The sequence below is a fragment of the Corvus hawaiiensis genome, chromosome 7 (genome assembly GCF_020740725.1).
Source record: "Corvus hawaiiensis isolate bCorHaw1 chromosome 7, bCorHaw1.pri.cur, whole genome shotgun sequence".
Taxonomy (NCBI): domain Eukaryota; kingdom Metazoa; phylum Chordata; class Aves; order Passeriformes; family Corvidae; genus Corvus; species Corvus hawaiiensis.
Window position 1 is genome coordinate 3,280,593 of NC_063219.1, and position 18,791 is coordinate 3,299,383.

General features: G+C 40.9%; 1 protein-coding gene across 3 annotated transcripts in view; it reads right to left on the reverse strand.

Annotated features, from left to right (window-relative positions):
• The window catches only part of SPAG16 (sperm associated antigen 16), a 359,782-nt gene that overhangs the window by 91,339 nt on the left and 249,652 nt on the right, over positions 1-18,791 (reverse strand). For all 3 annotated transcript variants that reach the window (XM_048309624.1, XM_048309623.1, XM_048309625.1), the window contains one exon: positions 10,669-10,795. In XM_048309624.1, the coding sequence (XP_048165581.1) occupies positions 10,669-10,795 (127 nt within the window). Of the gene's footprint in view, positions 1-10,668; positions 10,796-18,791 lie in introns of those variants that run through there.

An 18,791-nucleotide genomic window follows, 5' to 3' on the forward strand; every position in this document is an offset into this window, starting at 1 on the left:
TGACCTGACTGACATAAGATACTTGAATTCCCAACAGTTTTGATGACCAAAGTTGGGAGGGGAAAAATGGAATCTTTCCAATAGGACATAGTGAGAAAAATACAGATTGCCAAAAGAATGTGACATTTATTCTGGGATCTATGCTAGTCAGCACATCAATAATTTCTTTTTCTTAAAGGATGTGAAACTGAACACTGAGAATATAAAATTATTCATGTTTTTCAAGACAACAGCACATTTCACAGAGTGACTGAAGAATCTCAAGATGCTACTGGATTAAGTAATAGAAAGGCAGATGAAACTGAATTCTGAGAAACACTGAATATTCAAATAAACAAAAGTATTCTTAATTATACAAATCCAGTGACAGACAGTAAACTAGCCCTTTGTCATTCAGGACAGAGATCTCACAGCCACCACGGACACTTCCTTGAAAACATCAGCTTGTTATAATGTCAAGATTTAAGACTGGGGGGAGAAAACCCCAAAAGTTAGAGAAGAAAATCAAAAAAACCTCATTAGGCCTCTATTTAAAACCCTGATTTAAGCACATCTTGAAAACATCATACCAAACTCATCCCTCTTCTCCATTTTTAAAAGAAGTACCCAAAATAAGATTTACAGAAGGGCAACAAATGAAGAAAGAGGAGGAATGGCTTATGTATTCAGAAGATTAAATAGACACAGACCCTTCAGCTCCACAAAGAGAGCAGGAAGATGTGCCAGCAGGAAGAGGCTGAACAAGGAACAATTATTCAGTAATTCCCATAGTATGAGAATCAGAATGTATCATTGAGAGATTTAAAGCAGAGGCAGGGAGGTACTTCCTCATGGCTATGGGACCTGTTGGAAATACAAAGAAGTGCCAAAGCAGAAGTTTACCAGAGCAGAGATCCATGAACATTGAAGTGCATGAGGACCTAGTTCTGGGAGCCCAGATCCACAGGAGAGGGGCAGGGAAACTGCAGCATCTCCTCACTCTGAGTTTATCTGTTTGCCCTCAGCATCACCTCCTGCCCAGTGCCAGAGCTGGGACACTGCCACAACAGACCAGAAATGCTCTGCTTTTGATCTTCTGTGTTTCCAGGCAGGTCACTGAGGTATTGCACACATACTCACTTGCAATATAAAATGTGAAAGGAAGAAATGATGTTTAACATGAACCCAGTATTAAAGAACTCACTGTCATCACCACCTCTTTGGCTTTATTCTAGAAGGGTAAAAAAGGGATTAAGATAGTTCCTTTTTTCACTCAATTTAGTTTAGGAAGACTGAAAGTAAGGAGATTTAACCCTACTCCCCAAGAGCATGCTATCTCCAAGAGATAGCATCTCTACATAAAAGGTATTTTCATGAGTTGAAAGACAGGCAAAGAAATAGAGGAAGTTCATTCCAGAGGAAAAAACCCCAGAATAAACAAACAGCTCAAATATGCAAGTCAGGCATTGGAGGCTGTTTATAGAACTTCTTTCTATGCTTATTTTCCCATTCATCATTATGTGTAATATTTTGCCACAGAAAAAGAACGGGAATTAAAATACTTTCTTTAGTTGCCCAAAAGTTTCAATACAAAAACTCTTTCTGCCCAGGAAATGACCATGGGCTTGCTGGTGGGAGCCTTTACAAAAGGACAGGCAATATTTATGAGCAGTTTGAAGGTTTCCTAGTGAATATCCATCTGGAAAAAGTGGATGTGCAAGCTTTGCACTCTTTCTCTCTCTCTCATTCCTAGGTCAGTTATCTAATCCTAAAATTACATCCAGTTTTCTCTGAGGAATAGCTCTGCATAAGTGTAAGTTAAATGCCTCAAAGGCACCTAAATCAGGATTTTCTTAGTAGTGGAACAGCCTTAAAACAAATTTAAATCATGCTTTCATGACAAAGGGGATTTTGTCTCAGGCTTCGAATTCCTTTCAAGGAAATGGGTTTATTTTGTACCCATGCAGGCTTGATAAAAGGAGGCTGCACATCCTGTGGTGGGAGCAATTGGTAGCATTTTTCCTTTTCAGCCAAGATGCTGCCAGGCAACTGCAGAGATGCTCTGAACTTTGTCTCACTCACCTTCCTCCACCTGCCCCTTGAAATGCAAGCAGGACTCCCAGATTGGCCCATAGAAAATAACAAGCACTACTAGGACATCTGTATGGAGATTATATTGTTAATCAATACATTTTGCATAGCCCCATGGATCACTTGTTATTGATGATTACGCGTTTTAGCTCCTGCGACAATTTGTCAATGAAATAAAAATAAAAAAAGGCTAAGGACAGCATACTTTTAATTCAAAGATGATCTCTTTCTTGAAAAGAGGTGCCACTTTCCAAGCGCTGAGAAGACCTAGCTCATGAATATATTCCATTTACCAAGCGGAAGAGCTGTTCAAGGAATCAAAACTTTCTTGGTAATCACAATACAGGTATCTGGAGGTGAATAATTTTATTTTAGACTTTGGTTACTTTTAAAAACGAATGTTGGAAAAAGAGCAACTTTGCTAAAAAGGTAAGTTTTGAGTTATTGAAAGTGTGTTATTCAAACTCAGCATAGACAGGCATAGTTTTTACCTCCACAAAGAAGAAAGTGAAATGCTGGTTATGGACAGTTTTAAAGATTTCTTTTTTTTTACAAAACTGTCTGACATTTCATTTCCAAGTTTTAATCCAAAATATGAAATACTTTGCTTTTTAGGAGGGAAAAGAACAGTGGGTGAACAGACCAAATCCCCTAAATTATCCTTAAGTTTGAAACAACATACTTGAGTTATTTAGGCAGTCACAAGAACTACTTCTTTCTCCAAAGCATCCCAGCCCCTATGGACTCTTCCTTCTCTCTAAATGTTTGCTTCCCCTTAAACAGAACTGTCCAGTTCTTTGTTTTCCTAAGGGTGTTTTCTACACTCCCAACACAATTCTGCGTCAGCCCACAAAGCTCCCAGCTAACTAATGATTCTTGATTACTGATGAACTTACGTTTAATTTCGGCAGTGACAAAGATGCAAATGGCTGTCCCCTTGCAGATTCCCTGACTTATCCAGTCCTTGGCAGAGAATGCCACAGCCATTCCATCTTCCATATTTACCACATAGAAAGGACACAAAAATACCAAAGCAATATTCCAAAAATCCCTTTCTTTTATTACAGGCTATGAATGATGAATACAGTATTGACCCACTCTTTACATACAGATGCTGTAGTCAAAACACAGGACCTGGAGAGCTGTCGATATCTAAAAGGAGCTTTCATGGAAGAAAGGCTGTGATGACTTTCAGAGGTCCTTCGTCCCTGACTGTCTGCAGGAGTAAGTTAATCAGGAGATGAAGCTCTTGTATCTAAGCCAGGCTTGGGACAGAGCTGTGCAGTCTGAGTGAAAGTAAGGAGTTCTATTCTATCACTGTAAATACATTCAAAGGAGGAATTTGCTAATTGCAGTATTCTGTGAGCTGCAATTAATATAAACAATAAATATAAAATTGAATCCATGAACCTGGTAAAGTTACAAAAGCAGTAAATGCAAGAGATGAGATGTTAAATACATTATTATTTTAAGACCTGTGCCTAGTTAAAATGAGATTAGAAAAAAGCCAACTTCTTGCAAGCCATTCTAATTCAGTTTGTGGATAGCTGCTGGAGAATCAAAATTTTGGTCAGTTATGCCCCACTTGGGATGCATAAAGCTCCAGTTTTCAGCTCCTGTTAGTTTAATACAATGATGGCAAAAATCATGTGGACATTCCCTTCATTTACTCTTGGAACAAACAATTTGCTCATCACCATCTTTTGGCTGTCTGCCTAAACTGCTGAAACTGTTGCTTCTCCTTGAAGAATAATATTTAACCAGTCAGATAATAACCCAGTCAAGCTGGGGCCCTCAAAAAAGCCCCTGTCAGGTCAATATATTGCTCTAATGAGGAACAACCCTGGCTTCCAGAACATTGTTTTGACATGGGGTGTCTGCAGGCAAGGGAGATGGGAATATTCAGGACTACAGCCTGTACTTGAAAAAAGGCTGGCTCTATTAAACAGCTGTCCATCTCCTGGCACTCCAGGGAAGGAAGCATGCCCCTCTAACAAAGATGAAGGGAATATCAATGGGGCTAATCTCTTCCAAGTGCTCAGTGCTCAGAGCAATCGCCTGCAGTAGCACAGTCCCCACCCTCATTAGCTCAGCAAACACAGCCAGAGACAAAACACTATCTGCAACCAGGGCAAAAAATGTAAAATACAGGGGTTCCAAGCCACCTCCCTTTCCTTTCCAAAGGACAAATATTTCATACATTTTAAATTATGTCTGTACTGAAAATAAAGTCGTATATTTTAAGAATCCCTTTTCTTTCCCTTCCAGCACATTTAAATATTGTGGTGTTTGCTCGTATTGAAAAATGGTTATGACACAACAGAAATACTGCACAGCACAACTCTTCTCCTGATCAACAAAGGGGGAAAATTCATTGCCAGCTTTTTCCCTTTGGCAAACTGCAACAGTCAGAAATAAGGAGTGATAGTTTTATACCCCCACGAAACCAGGAGACAAAACAATCTGTCAATCAGCTTGTATTTGTGTAAGTCCAATCTACCCATTGCCTACAAATTAAAGAATTTTTACAGTCAGGAAAACAGATGTTGTGAATGAGAAAAAATGGCATACAGCAGCAGAGAGGGAAGGAGTGAGAATTATGAGACAAGGAATTACTGTTGAATAATTCAGTCTTCCAGCACATCCTTTTATTCCCATGATGACCATAGGAGTAATTAAGGATGGTCAACAGACGCTGTAAGCACTCCTCAGGGAAAGAGGTTGACAGGGACATCTTGTTGATCCGACTTCCCAGGCTAAGCAGCATGATCAGGGCTGGAAAATAGGTCACGGGTTGTGTAAACCAACTCACACCACGCTGGAATCTCTCCAGGGAGCTCACTAATGCATTCACCAGTGCAAACACATGGGCTGGGCAGGCTACCTAGGGACAAAACATCAATATTGAGGCAGTGTCGAAGAGCACACAGTTGGGGCAACAGCATTTGCTCTGCCAAAGCAGGGATTTCAGCTTGAGGCACAAAGGACAAAACCTTTTTCCCAGTGTGGCTGAGGTGAACCAGCCCACCAGTACTCCCTCTATCCAAGGTATCACTTTTGAAAATCATTCACTTGTATAAAAACACCTTGGTCAACAAACAGATCTGAAAGTTTATCTCCCACCCATCAGTTTAAAGTTGGGATGCACATTCAGACATGGATCAAACATGTTATCACAGGCTTTAAGAGAAGTTTTATAAAGGGATACTCAAGTTGAGACTGAAGAGGAATACAAAAAGAGAGGGATGGACAAGACAAAGGAGAAATGGAGAGCCACCACTGCTTGAAACTTGCCAGCGTAAAGCAAAAGGACTGACTTTGGTGGTCAGCCCTATCCCCTTTTGGAAGGAAGGGGAGTGTTCCCTGACTACTATTTGGCCAGTTTCTGCTGGGGACAGAGGAGGCACACACAGATCAGACACACAGCCCTGACACAGCACTTGGACATGAGCTGAAGCCAAGAAGAAAGGGAAGATGAGCTAAAAGTGCTGATTACCAAATAATAAATGGAGAAGTAAGATATGCAGGTGGCTGCATTTGTGCTCATTAAGCAAAACCTGTGAGAATGTGGATCAATTATATTTAAAAGAAACAGACCATGTGAATCTTTGGTTTGTACAGAAAAGTGTGTGTAGGGATGCAGGGAAAACACTCAGCTCTTGGAGTGCTGACCATAGCAAAGCAAACGGTTCTGAACGGACAGACATTAAGCAATTCCTGATGGGAACAAGGACAGGAACAAGTGATGTACAAGTACAAATAGACCTGAGAAAAGCCTGAATGAGAAGCAAAGCAGGCAGCAAAGTAAGTCTTAACTCTCTATGTAAAGAGCAAACGTTTCCAAGACTTGAAAGATGTGCTCCAAAACCATGGCTTGGTCACCTTGCTGTCCTGTCAGGAGGAGCTATAGCACCGTAGCAAGTCTGAACTGATTAGTGAAAAGGTAAGTGCCAGGACAAATCCAGAGAATTATACTCCTCCTTGCATCCCCTGTTGCTGAACCAAAGGAACTGGGATGATGGGGCACAGCCCACAGTGAAAACAAGGCAAGAAGAAACCAGGAAGGGGGAAGGAGAGATGTTTGGCTCATGCTGAGACTGGGGAAGGGGGAGAAAAAGCACTTACTTTGACAATTGTTTAATTCTTCATGTTTTCTTTTTTCTCAATTCCCAGAATCGGAAGGTTGCGTTAATTGGCAAGAACTTCAATCAAGTAAAAATTACCCAAGCTGAGGCTGGATTGCCTGCGACAGCATATACATGGTCAGAATTGAGACAGGAACTCAGGCATTGAACCACAAGGGGAAAAGCACCCTAAGGAATCAATTGATGTTATCAAGTAATCTGCCTTGGAGATTAAAGAACACAGAGCAATAAAGTGTTGTAATGAAAAAAGCTTTTGAGTCAGAAATGGGAGGCACAGGGAAAAACACACATTAATGTCAGCACATAATTGCTCTATGTGGACAAAATCAGATGCCTCTAAAAAGATTACTGCTAAGTTCTGTGCTAAAGGATTCTTCTCCCATCAAGCGTGACTTTAACTGTAATCAAAAGGGAGACAAATACAAACAGCAAGTTCCAGAAACTGCAAAACAAGTGGGATAAAGGGTAAAGATCTTGTCATGCTCCAGTTCTATTTATAAGAGGTCACAGTGGCAATAGTCACCTCCTGAGATCTGCAAGTTGCAGGTGTACCCACTGCCAATTCAGCCTCTCACTCCAAAATACACTGTAGGCTTCCCAGCAAAGGAGAGCTTCTTCCATCCTAGCAAACTCTCCACCCTACCAAGATGAAGCTTTATCTCCTCAGTGCCACTTACGGGGTATCAATTAACCAAAAATGTGAAGGAAAGGAGGAAAGAAGGAGAAAGGACAGACACCTGGCTCTGTCATCTTAACACCAGCTTGTCTTTGCAGTCAATACACCAACCAAAAACTGAGGAAATGAAAGAGAAAATTGAGAGGGCACCCCACTGCAAGATCGATTTGCAAGGACTACATCTGCCAGTTCTGTTCTGAGCACATAAATTGTTACCAGATTAGGGATGTGAAAACTGTAATTTTGGAACTTTACCTGATGTCTCAATATCAGTGGAAATTCTAACCATCTGAGCTCTAACGTCCATGCCCCCATCCCTGTGGGGATTGCTTGTGGCTTTAACATTATCAGTTATAGCCCAAATAATGTCAAGTGCAAATATTAACAATGCTCCAGCAATGACATCCCAGAAATCCTGTCAATAATTCTGTGTTCAGTAAAAGGGTGGGCAATGTAGAGAAGAAAATTTGTCTCTGCTATTTCACACCAAAAATGACTGCAGAGGAACAGCAAACAACTGCCACCCATTGGACCATTGTCCGTCTCGTGGTAATGGTCCTGGGTGATGTGTAATTAAGCAAATCAAGCTTGCTTTTAGAGATCAACACTGAGCAGTTGCCTTGACCCCACCATGGCTGACAGTGGTACCATCTGTTCACTGTCACTGTGTCTCCTGCATCCCTAGAATTGTTGTCTCCTAAAATAAACCACTTGTATCACAAGATAATCTTGATCCTGCCATTTCTCAGCTTTCACATTCATTTACAGCTTTTACATTCTTTTAAACTACTTTTTCTCAGAATAAGACATGCAACTCTAGCCTTTGGGGATGGTCAGAGGTATGGTAAGGTTATTGGTCATGCTGAGAGCAACACAGCCCAGCCTGGATGGAAGCAGCTTAAATGTTAACACCTCACTGTATCTCCAGAGCTCAGAATAAAGCAGTGCATTTTTCCAAATATTATTTGCTTGGCCTTGGCCTTACTGTAACTGCTCTTGATTTTGGATTGTTGCTGTGAAGTGGGGCTTGTTTGGTTTGTTTGTTTTAATGTGCTGTGATAACAAATAAATACATCATAGCATATAAGATGGAATCTTCTGCACCTTCTCTTACATATGCAATGCTGTGTTATGATTAATCTTATTTACATTTTCTAAACAGCAACTGGAAACACAAAAGGTGATGACAAGAGGGTGCTCCAGGGATGCATGAATGCTACCCAGGAATATATGCACACGGAGATGCTGGTTAACTTGCACATAAAAAAGTAAAAGTGAATTTAGTTTAAAAATCAGTTATGCTGTGGTCCATGTTGCACAGTAACTCTGGTCAGCCATTCACAACACGCAGAATTCAAAGGACATGTTATTTGTGCACAATATCAGAAAAAATTCTGATATTAAACACAATATTGAAGAGCATTACCCCCAGTAGGCTGAGTCCCAGGCAGGTCCATCACCACCTCTCACTGAAAGATCATGAGCTTTTTTCAGAAAGAGCAGGGCAAAGCAGAAAATCTCCATGAAGTGCAATGGTAATTACTAATGTAGTTATTTTCTCCTCACTCACAAGTATGGAAAAGTCCACCTTTAAGCTGAGCTAAAGAGAAGCTGAGGCAGAGTGCAGCTAAAGCAGAAAGACTTATACACAACTTTTGTCACTAACATCTGAGTGTGCCTCTGATAAAGCAGGAAATGGCTTTAGACTGCTATTCAACTAACAATGCTGGTCAGGCATTTAGGCCCCGAATAGCAATTGGATCACTGGAGCCAGCAAGGCCCATCCCCAAAAATGCCATCGGGAGAACCCCGGTAACTCACAAACTCCTCCTTTGGGAAGCACCTCCCACCTGGTGCATGTCATACCCACAAAGGTAGCAGCACTTAGAAACAAAAGGTAAGATGTGCTTGTCTACACTACATTTGCAAAGATAATTACTTGAAAACAATACAAAGGAAAGCAAAACAAATTATTCCATTAGCCGGGGCCTTCTTATCTCCGACCTCAATCTCGTTTGCTGATACCACCAAACTTTTCATAAACCTCTTCTATCATTATTAGCTTTAATTTAAATAATTATTGGGCAGAAGAAAAAAACCTGCTCAACCATGGCTCTCTAATCTAGTAATTAAATCCACCTGTAAGAGCTGAACAATTTGTGTCTCTGACTATTAATGCAGTCAAGTATTTTGCACTGGGTGATGTAACATCAGCTGGAGACACTGAGGGAAACAGCTGGAAATTGAGCCATGTTTTGATAAGGAAAATCAACCCAAGCTGCTCCACCAGCAGAGGTCCTGAGTGAGGCAGATGTCCCATTCCCAACAGGCTGTTAAACACAGGATATATTTTATCTAGTCTATCCCTCTTGCAGCAGGTACTGCATGTCTCAGCCAGGTATCTGCCTATCTTCAGCCAGCTGGAATTCCATCCTGTTGCATTATGCCTCTCTGTGACCATCCACCCCAATTTGACAGCTCTGTTGTGTGGTGACTCCTGCAGAGAAAATTCTGGATTTTGTCCAAATGATGGAAAAATGTGCCCATTTAGATTACCTGAAGCTGATAACCTTTCTAATGGAAAGTTCCCATCTGGCAGAAACACTGCAACTGCATTTTTCAGGGATGTGGTTCCTCTGCAAATGACCCAACATTATACACCAGAAACTAAGATGCAAAACTTCTTCAAAACCTCCTGAACAAAAAAATGAGCTCTTATTCCAAATTACACACATAAATACAATAGTGGTTAAACTTGTCTTTGGGAAACTGTCCAAAAATGGACAGTGTCAATGCATTTTTTCTCCCTTGGAAAATGAAAGTACCTTATTTAATGATACAGCAGAGAGATCCATGAAATCACTACACAAATAATACGGAATTTGATGTGAAAGTTTTCTGCCAAGTGACTCAATATATTGATTCTATGCATTCCACAGTATGTAGGTCATTATGACAAAACACCATCCTATTATTTTTCTTTAATGATTCCTTATTATCTCTCATATTCTATCAAAGATTTATGTTTTATGAACATATAATGCAAATGTATACTTATTTTTCCATGTGCCTATATATATGTTATATATTACTGTATTATATCATGTTACACTAGCTTTGAGTAAAACCATTTCCTAAGATAGGATCTAATTCTGTGCTGCAACATGAATGCTTGTCTGTGCTTTGGAACTGAAGATTATTTTAAAACAAAAATATTTTAGAATAGCTCCTCTTCAAATGAAAATGCAGTGTGCACTCACAGTATTGCTGACATGGTACTACATGGTTGATGATGAAAAATAACTGGTCAATTCAGTTCCTGGTGCCTAGTAAGCCACCCTGTCAGCCCAATGAAATTCTGAGACAATTATGAGAGGACTTTGTAAGACTGGTTATGAAATGCAACTCCAGAATTAGCAAATAAAAGAACAAACAGTAATGGAGAATAAACATTACTGGAACACAGGCACTCTCACTAAGCTTTTTACCCACAATGATCACTTCTGTATTTGATGTAATACTGTTGCAATTAATTGTATTCTTTGTTATCGTGCATTTTTCATTTTATAAAAATGGAGCAGTAGTCCAGTTTGGCAGTTTAGCCCACAGAAGACAAATGTATTGATCACTGGCACAACCAGGCATTTCTTCGAAATTAACACATCTGTGTTGCTTTACACATGTTATCTGGCTTCAGGACTAGAGAGAGATGAGAGAGATTTCAAAACAAACCTCAAACCTTGTCTTAGGGGGGAAAAAGTTGTTTTAGAACCCTACCAGAGCGATCAAAGGCGACCTGGTTGGCAGGATGGGGACCTGCATCGATGGATAGAATAGGGACCAACTTGCGCATGTCCCAGAGCTTCATCACGCCGGAGGAGTCACAGGAAGCAATCGTATCCCCCTGCCAAAGATGGAAACAAAATCAAGGCATTGCTCTGTACTTCTGCCAATATCAAAGCCTCTGGTACAGGGCTGGGCAGCCAGACACAGCAACTGTATTTAAATAAACAAATAAATAAGCTGTTAAATGTGAGGTTATCACAGCCTCTTATCAGCTCTGTTGGCTTGAATAGCAACAAGACAACGTGACTTCTAAAGAGAGCAGCTCAGGAGAAACTGCAAGTACAGAAAGAGAAAAGAGGTCATCCTAAATTCTGATACCAGTGTCCCCTAAGAATATGCCTTGTGGGTCTTTTCTTCTCACGCAGCCACAGGATTGGCCCTTTAGCCCTGATTTTAAATTTGGCTACTCATGTTTTCCATGTGAAGCGTAAGATGAGAGCAGAACAGACACTCCTTCCCTGCCGTGTTTTCCAGAGCCACACTAAAGGCAACTCCCCATTCACTTAAGAGTTGCACTGGATGATCCTTCTGGGTCCTTCCAGCTCAAAATATTCTGTGATTCTGTGCGAAACTCCCTCCTTTCAGTGAGCCAGAAGCATGCAGGGACTATGCATGGAAAGACAGCAGGACCATGTTCCCCATGCCTCTGCTCAATATTAACTAAAACAAAAAAAAACCTCACAAAAACCCCCTACCCTAAAAAGAGTCCTTTGAACATGTAACATATAAATAAATGCAAAAATCAAAGAAGACAGGGTAAACGATGCCCAAACATAACTTTTTTTAGCTAATTCCTCCCACTAGAACAGAATGAACCACCCAGCTACCCATGTAGAAACATTTACTTTTCATTTTAACCTCCTAAATAGAGATTCAAATCCCTAAAGCAGCTCAGCTGGTGTGCACTCAGTTATCAACGTCTTTTCCAATTTATGCCAGTGCACGATTAGATTAAAGAATATTGTTTGGAAGGGGAATCACAATGGTACGGGACTGAAAATCAGGTGAAACACGGGTCAGATACTGCATCCATGATTTTTTTAAAAAATTGATTTATTTTATCTTCCACATAAATAGTACCTACAATAATATGTGTGGTGTTTTCTAGCAAATAGAGGATTTAAGATCTTAAAATATCCATCAGCTTCTCAACTAGAAACTAATGGCTTGCAAAACACTACCCTGGTGTAAATATAATGAAATCTTTAGGTTAATTTGGAGGAGATCTAAATGTCAAAACTCCATTCTGGCTTGTTACAGGGACTAATACAGAGTTAACACCAAGAAACAAAGTAATCATTGCTTGGAGAATTCAGCAGCCAGGCTCTCAGCACATGCTGTTTTGCAGAAAAACGTCAGTAACCAGAACTACACCCCGCCCAATACAGTGGTGCTGAGCATCATGGCTCTGCCGAACTGTCTCACCACCTGTGCCCACTGAATTCCCCTTCATTTCATCTGGCTCCTCCCAGCAAATTCAGCCTGTACAAAGGATGAGGGCAAGCAGGCTGGTCGGGAAACAAACAACAAAAAACTCCAAAATAAAACAACTACACTCCAAATTGTTGTATGGCTTGAATTGGATCTCAAGAAAGCAAATTTTTAATGGGTGGGAAAAAAAACCCCATCATCACGGATAAGAGACTTGAAGAGTCATCAAATCCAGTCCCTTATTCTTACAAGCAGTGTTTTCATACACTTGCTGTGTTACAAGTACTAAATTCCACATTAGCAGCAATTCCCCCATCCACCCCATGCTGCTGATCTAAAGCAGCCCATGAGTACAATAGGAGTATAAAACTCCTTGTTCACATGCAATCTGTATCCTTTAGGTTAAATACAAGGGGGTTTTTGCAGCAAAACTCCTCCCTTCTTGCCTGTCCCTGATGCATTTTGATTAGTGTGCCATCCACATCCCACCTGAACACTATTTTCTTGGACTATAAAAAATTAGCTCTTCCTTCTCTCCCCCCCACCCTTTCCAGATAGCATTGAGCCTGGATTAATTACGCATGTACCCATTGCTGATGTTTATAAAGCAACTCCTGCCAAACTGATCACCAATTTAGGAATGATCTGACTTTCAGAGGGGTTAGAGATGCACATCTCAGCTGAGCAGAAGTGTTGGTGGAGCTGGCACACAGGAGTAATTACAGACTGGGATGTCTCCTTTCCTTAGGTCATTACCCATCACTTCAGTAAAAGGAACAGGAAATGAGTATGTGTGTACAAAGATCCCTCCATTCCCCAGCATAAATACTTGGCTTCTGGACCAGCTCTTCACACTTCACCAGCCTCTCTTTTCACCTTCTTCTGCAAAGATTTTATCCATCTCCATCAATGGCCCACTTAGGACATCACCAGCATCCTTTATACCTGTTATTTCATGTCCTTTAATATGACTTCGATACATGATTGCATTTTACTCTGGATTTCTTTCTATCCAGAGAGACATTTTAACAAAAAATTACTTTGGAGTGTGAGTGTGTGAGTGGTATTTTTGGTTTGGTTTAGAGCAATGTGTACCTTCACACTTGTTTTGTATGTGTTCAGTACACTTCAGTTCAATAAATGCTGCTTTAATTACAGCTTTGGTAGCTCAGCAGTTCTGACCCAGATCAATGGCCAGCCCACCTGGGTGAGACTGGACATAATCCACTCAGGGTAGTTATACAAGACACTCCCAGTGGGTGCTCTCTGACTCCTCCTTGTGTCATCTACAGTTGCACCCATGGATTTTCAATAAGACATTTCTCTTCTGAGTAACAGCATGGCCCAGCTGATAGATCATAACAGCACTGAGAATGAGTCCCGGGAACAGGTATTATGCAAACATTGATCAGAGACAGTCCCTGCTGCAAAGTGACTGCAACTGTAGAGCTGACTTTGACCTTCCACTGGCCCTGACTCGGGGATCATTACTAGTGGCATAATTTTCAGGAAAACACTCTAATGTATTACAGGTTTTCCCTTCTATTCATTAATTTTGCTGCAGTAGCCAGCACACCGTAAGAGAAGACCCATTCCCCGCTTTCTCGCAATCTTGCCATCCCATTTTCTGCCATGTTTATTTTCCCCCATTGCTACTACAGACCCCTAAGGTAAACAAACCTCCTCTCTGGCAGGAATTTGTGTAAAATCCAACTGTTTGTAGGTGCCAGATACACTGCACCACCCTAACTCGTTCTGGGCTCAGTCAGTCAGAGCCTGGTGCTAATAACACCAAGGTTGTGGTTCAATCCCTGCATGGGCCACTCACTGAAGAGCTGGACTCGCGGATCCTTGTTGGTCCCTTCCAATCCAGATTATTCTGTGATTTGGTGATTTGTGGCCACAGAAAGGATGAACCCCTGATCCTTGAATAGCAGCAGTGCTAGAGAAACCTGCTCTGGCAGTACCATCCCATGTGCCACATGCTGGGTGACCTAGAGAAGGTGGTCCTGCTCCAAAGGGTTAGGACATTCTCTTAGTAGCAAGTATCAACCAGTTCTTGCTGTCACAAGTCTGCAGACATTTTAACAACTTCCTCCCAGAGGCCTGGTAAAATGTAACACCCAGCAGTGTATTTGGCCTGATTTCTGTGATTAGACAGCACACCTCATCTGGAAACAGAAGGAAGAAAACACAGGGTTCTGGTGGCAACACATCAACACACACAAACAAGTATTTGATCAACCTCGACACACTCTGCCCACAGACTTATTACTAAATGCATTAATTATCACTGATCCCAAGGCAGCTGCTACACTAAGAACATCACATAATGATTTTGTTAGTGAGCTGGCTATCACACTTCATCACTCCTTCACTCTATTCCACACCTTATCCAAATCAAGTGAGCTGGAGATGGGAGTAACAACTTTTCAATAGGAAGAAATAAACCAGGAATGTAACCAAGCTGAAAGATTATTTGGAGCTACACACCATTCAAAGAAAAATAAAAGGATAAGTCATATGTTAAATGAACTCATTTCCATTTGGCCATGGGCCATTTTCAAAAGCTTTTAAGGCGGAATCACTTTGAATTCTCCTGTGAGCTTTTGGCTTTTTCATCCCTGTTTACAGTTATTATTTTAGTCATTCATAGACGAACCCCCTGCCTTGCTCATGGTTTTCTTCTTCTTGTTTCTTGCCACACTAAAGTCTTTTTTACGATGTGTTTTGGATGCTGTATTTTACTGAACAGCATGGTGGACCATCAGGGCTTGACTGATTTCCTACATGTAAAAGGAGGAGACGACGAGTTGCAAGGAGAAGAGAAGCAGAATCTGCAAAAGCAGATTCCCCTTGTTCTGATTTGCATTTACACCACATTTGCTGCTGCTCAGCCCAGTTCCATTAGCTCCTTTAATCAGAGAGCATGATTCTATAAAACTGGTCAGACTTGCTGCCTACTCTACAGAATCACGCTGGTAGTTTCATGTGTGCACGCTGGAGTAATTGAAGAATTTATACAAGGATTCAATTAGTTTGCATTCAAAGACTGGCTCTCTTCCAGGCTCCACTTAAAGGACTTTGCAAGTCCTTTAATTGCCTTCACAGTTCCACCCTCCACTCTTTACCTTCCTGCCAACTTAATGAACAGCTTTATATTCCAGAATACCTCCCATTAAAGTGGACACGCTCAGCTCCGTATACATCACAATCCCAATCTCAACTGGCACTTGCAAACAAACCAAATAATTGTTACATCAGGAATTTACGAATTTATTTAGTTTCCAGGAAGTTTTTAAAATCTATTTCCTTCTGCTCTTTTTTTAAAAAATAAGTTTTTTCTTCTGAATATTAATGATTAGCAGTGGGACTAATCACCAGGTACACTTTAGGTAAATATTCCCTGAAAACTGCTGTGTTCACACCAGTGAGAAGGATAAAAATCTCCGTAATTATGTCTCTTGCTTATAAACACACCTCTGGATTTATTGCTGAAAGATCAATAATACATGAACCACATGAAGTTGCTTTATCTAATTTAGATTACAGTAAACTCCTCCCAGGAGTATCCTCTTTACAGTTTATTTCTGAAGGCAGGTCAGTTGTTGTTTCATCACCTTTTGCACATATTTTTAAACAGGTAAAATAGTGACTGAGCAGCAATTCATTTTCACTATGACAAGTTCACTGCTTTGCAATCCTTTGTTTTCAGGACAGATGCAGCTGGATGAGGTGTATTTTAGGGGACTCCTACAACGACTTTGACATTTTCATCAGCCCCAGTGGCAACCCCTTGGCAGATCCAAGGTAGGACCCTTCCCAGCTAGAAAGCAGCTTGATTACTTCCCCTTTCCACTCCTGGGAATCTGGCTGAGCTCTGGCATGACAAAGGGTGGATGAGTTTCTTACTGGTTTCACCAGTCTCATTCCCAGTCTCTGAACCCAGCAATAGGAGTTTGTTCTGTGATCACAAAGCTGGTGGGAACTCCTCGCCATTAAGTGCCAGTAGGCAAAGTGGCCACATGAGGAGCAGCTGCCTCAAACGCAGAGGCTCCAATAATCTGCATTTCTAAGGTGCTCCCTGTGGGACACATCCTAAATCACTTAACTCTACCCCCATTTTATACACGTTCAAGTGAGTGTTATTAAGAGGAGTCATTACCTCCCACATTTACAGCGTGAAGCACATCAGAAACCTGAGGAGTTATTACCTCAGGCCTTGTTGCAATGCAAAAACTAGATACACTCAATAAAAATAATGAGACACACAGGCAAGGCATTCAGAGCCCTGTCCCTGTGCTACCCCATCCCACTTTGGAGCAGCAGCGAGCAAGGGTAGAGGGACCCCAAGAGAATCCAGGCAGGGGTGGGTGAATCTGCTGTAGTGGTTACGGGGAAAAAGACTTTAATGTCCAATTAATCCAAATGAATTATGTAAAATATGATAAAGATGGAGGAAAAAATATGCAGATGCAGTCCATTATTAGACTAATGACTAATCAATCACCACCCATTTTTGAAATATCATGCTTAAATCATCCCAGTTTCAAATGAAAATAGCATCTTCTTAGAAAGACATGGAATCACTTAGCCTGGCAAAAGTACAGAGTGACACTGATTACACTTTCAAAGTACAGTGGTCTATTTTTAACAATTATTTTCATCAAGAGTGGGGGAAAGCAGTGATTAAGGGTTATTAACAGGCAGAGCCAGTGCTTTCCCATCTGCTTTTTTCCTACCTTTGTCCTTTTATAGTTTTGAGATCTGCACTGTGATCAAAGTTGCGAAGGACCATTTATATTTCAGAGCAACTGAAAACCCAGAGCTCATTAAACTGGGGTTTGGCCCTCACTCGCAGTGACATTTTTTACAGCTTTGAATAGACAGGAACTGGTGAGACACCAGCTCTTATGGGGGAAAGAAGAATCCAAAGTATTGATGCAAAAACAATCATCTCAAAGCTTCATTGTTTGTTCCTACAGAACTCCTCCAACTCTCTTAGCAGTGGTCAATGAAAGATTGATTTTGCACTGAGTAGAACTGGTAAAACTTGACCCAAGAAGGTGGCTCTTGTTGCTTTCAGAGCATATAGAGACTCAGAACATCCCTTGTGTCCTCCAAAGGAGGAGCTCCACTAAAAGTAATCCATGGGAATGGCAGAACTTTGTTGCAGCACAGTTTCCAATTCTACTGGCTTTCAAAATAATCATGGATCACGGGTCTCTAGTTTGTGTACACGCACTCTGCAGGCTTTCCTCTTGCTGCGTGAAATGGGGGGAATCTCTCTTCCCTTTGTCACATCAAGTAGCAGGAAGCGCCTGGTGGTGTGTTTGAGGAGCACAACACATGCTAGGATTGCAGAAACCCTTTGCATAAATTTACATAAGAAACCACTGCACTCCCTGCAGAGTTACTGCTCACAGTAGTTGACATTGCACTTGAAACAGTGCTGCAAAGGGAGCAATAGCTTTTACAGAGAGATTTAAAATAATCAATTTTGTTTTTTCCTTTCTAACCATCAAAGAAGAGTCTGAATTCTGGGAGCTGTGCAGTGAGAGGAGGTGAATGATAATTGCCATTACTGCCTCTTCTCTGCATTTTTGAGAGATACCATGACTAAAGTGAAGTTAGGGGCCATCATTACCTGATTAGACACTCCTGAGAGCAATAAGCATAAAAAATTCCTGGGCTACACCGTGTTTGTGCACAGGGATTTTATCGCCATTCAGTTCCAAATGTGAAAAACTTGGTACTATTCACTGCAGTAATGTTAAAATACAGATGTAATACTTACTTTCTTAAATTCATAAATTAGAATTAGTGGCAAGAGATCTACTGCTGAAATGAAAAACTGTTCATTTTAAAATGAGAGCATCTAAGTCACTGAAAGAAAATGAGTGTCAGTAAAGTACATGTGCTTTTTTTAAAGAGAAACCACCAACGGAACATGTAAAATCATGGAATCATGATTTTATGGAAATCATGGAAACAGACCTCTAAGATCATCGAGTCCAACATAATATTTGGCTCTTTATCTTGTCTTTGGGTGTTTAGTAAGGGGAACTAAATGCATAAAGAAAAAATATCAACAATATTAGAAATGTATTCACAGAAGCTTACCCAATTCTGAACTCCAGTAAGTGTAAGAATCTTTCTCACAGTTTCAATGTATTTCAGGTGAAAGAATGATCAGTACAACAAATCTCATCCCATTATTTTGAGAACTACTTCACAAAAAACCAGCTAAATATCTGTGGTGGTCTGACCCTGCTGGGTGCCAGGTTTCCCCCAAACCCACTCTATGATTTCCTGCCTTAGCTAGACAGGACAGAAATAGAACAAAAGGTTTGTGGGTTGGGATAAAGACAGGAAGACACCACTCACCAAGCACTGTCACAGACAAAGCAGACTTGACTGGGGAAAAAAAAAAAATTTAATTTACGTAGGAGACCGAAGGAATGGTTAAGAGGCTCAAAACAACCAGGTGGGAAGTGGGGGGGAAACGAGATAAGCTCTGTCTCTTTCTTCTTCTTCTCAAGATATACTGTAAGCCAGACTGAAAAATTCCAGTCAATGCCTTCTGAAGTGCCTTGTTGTGACTGGGTAAGCCAAAGTTTGTG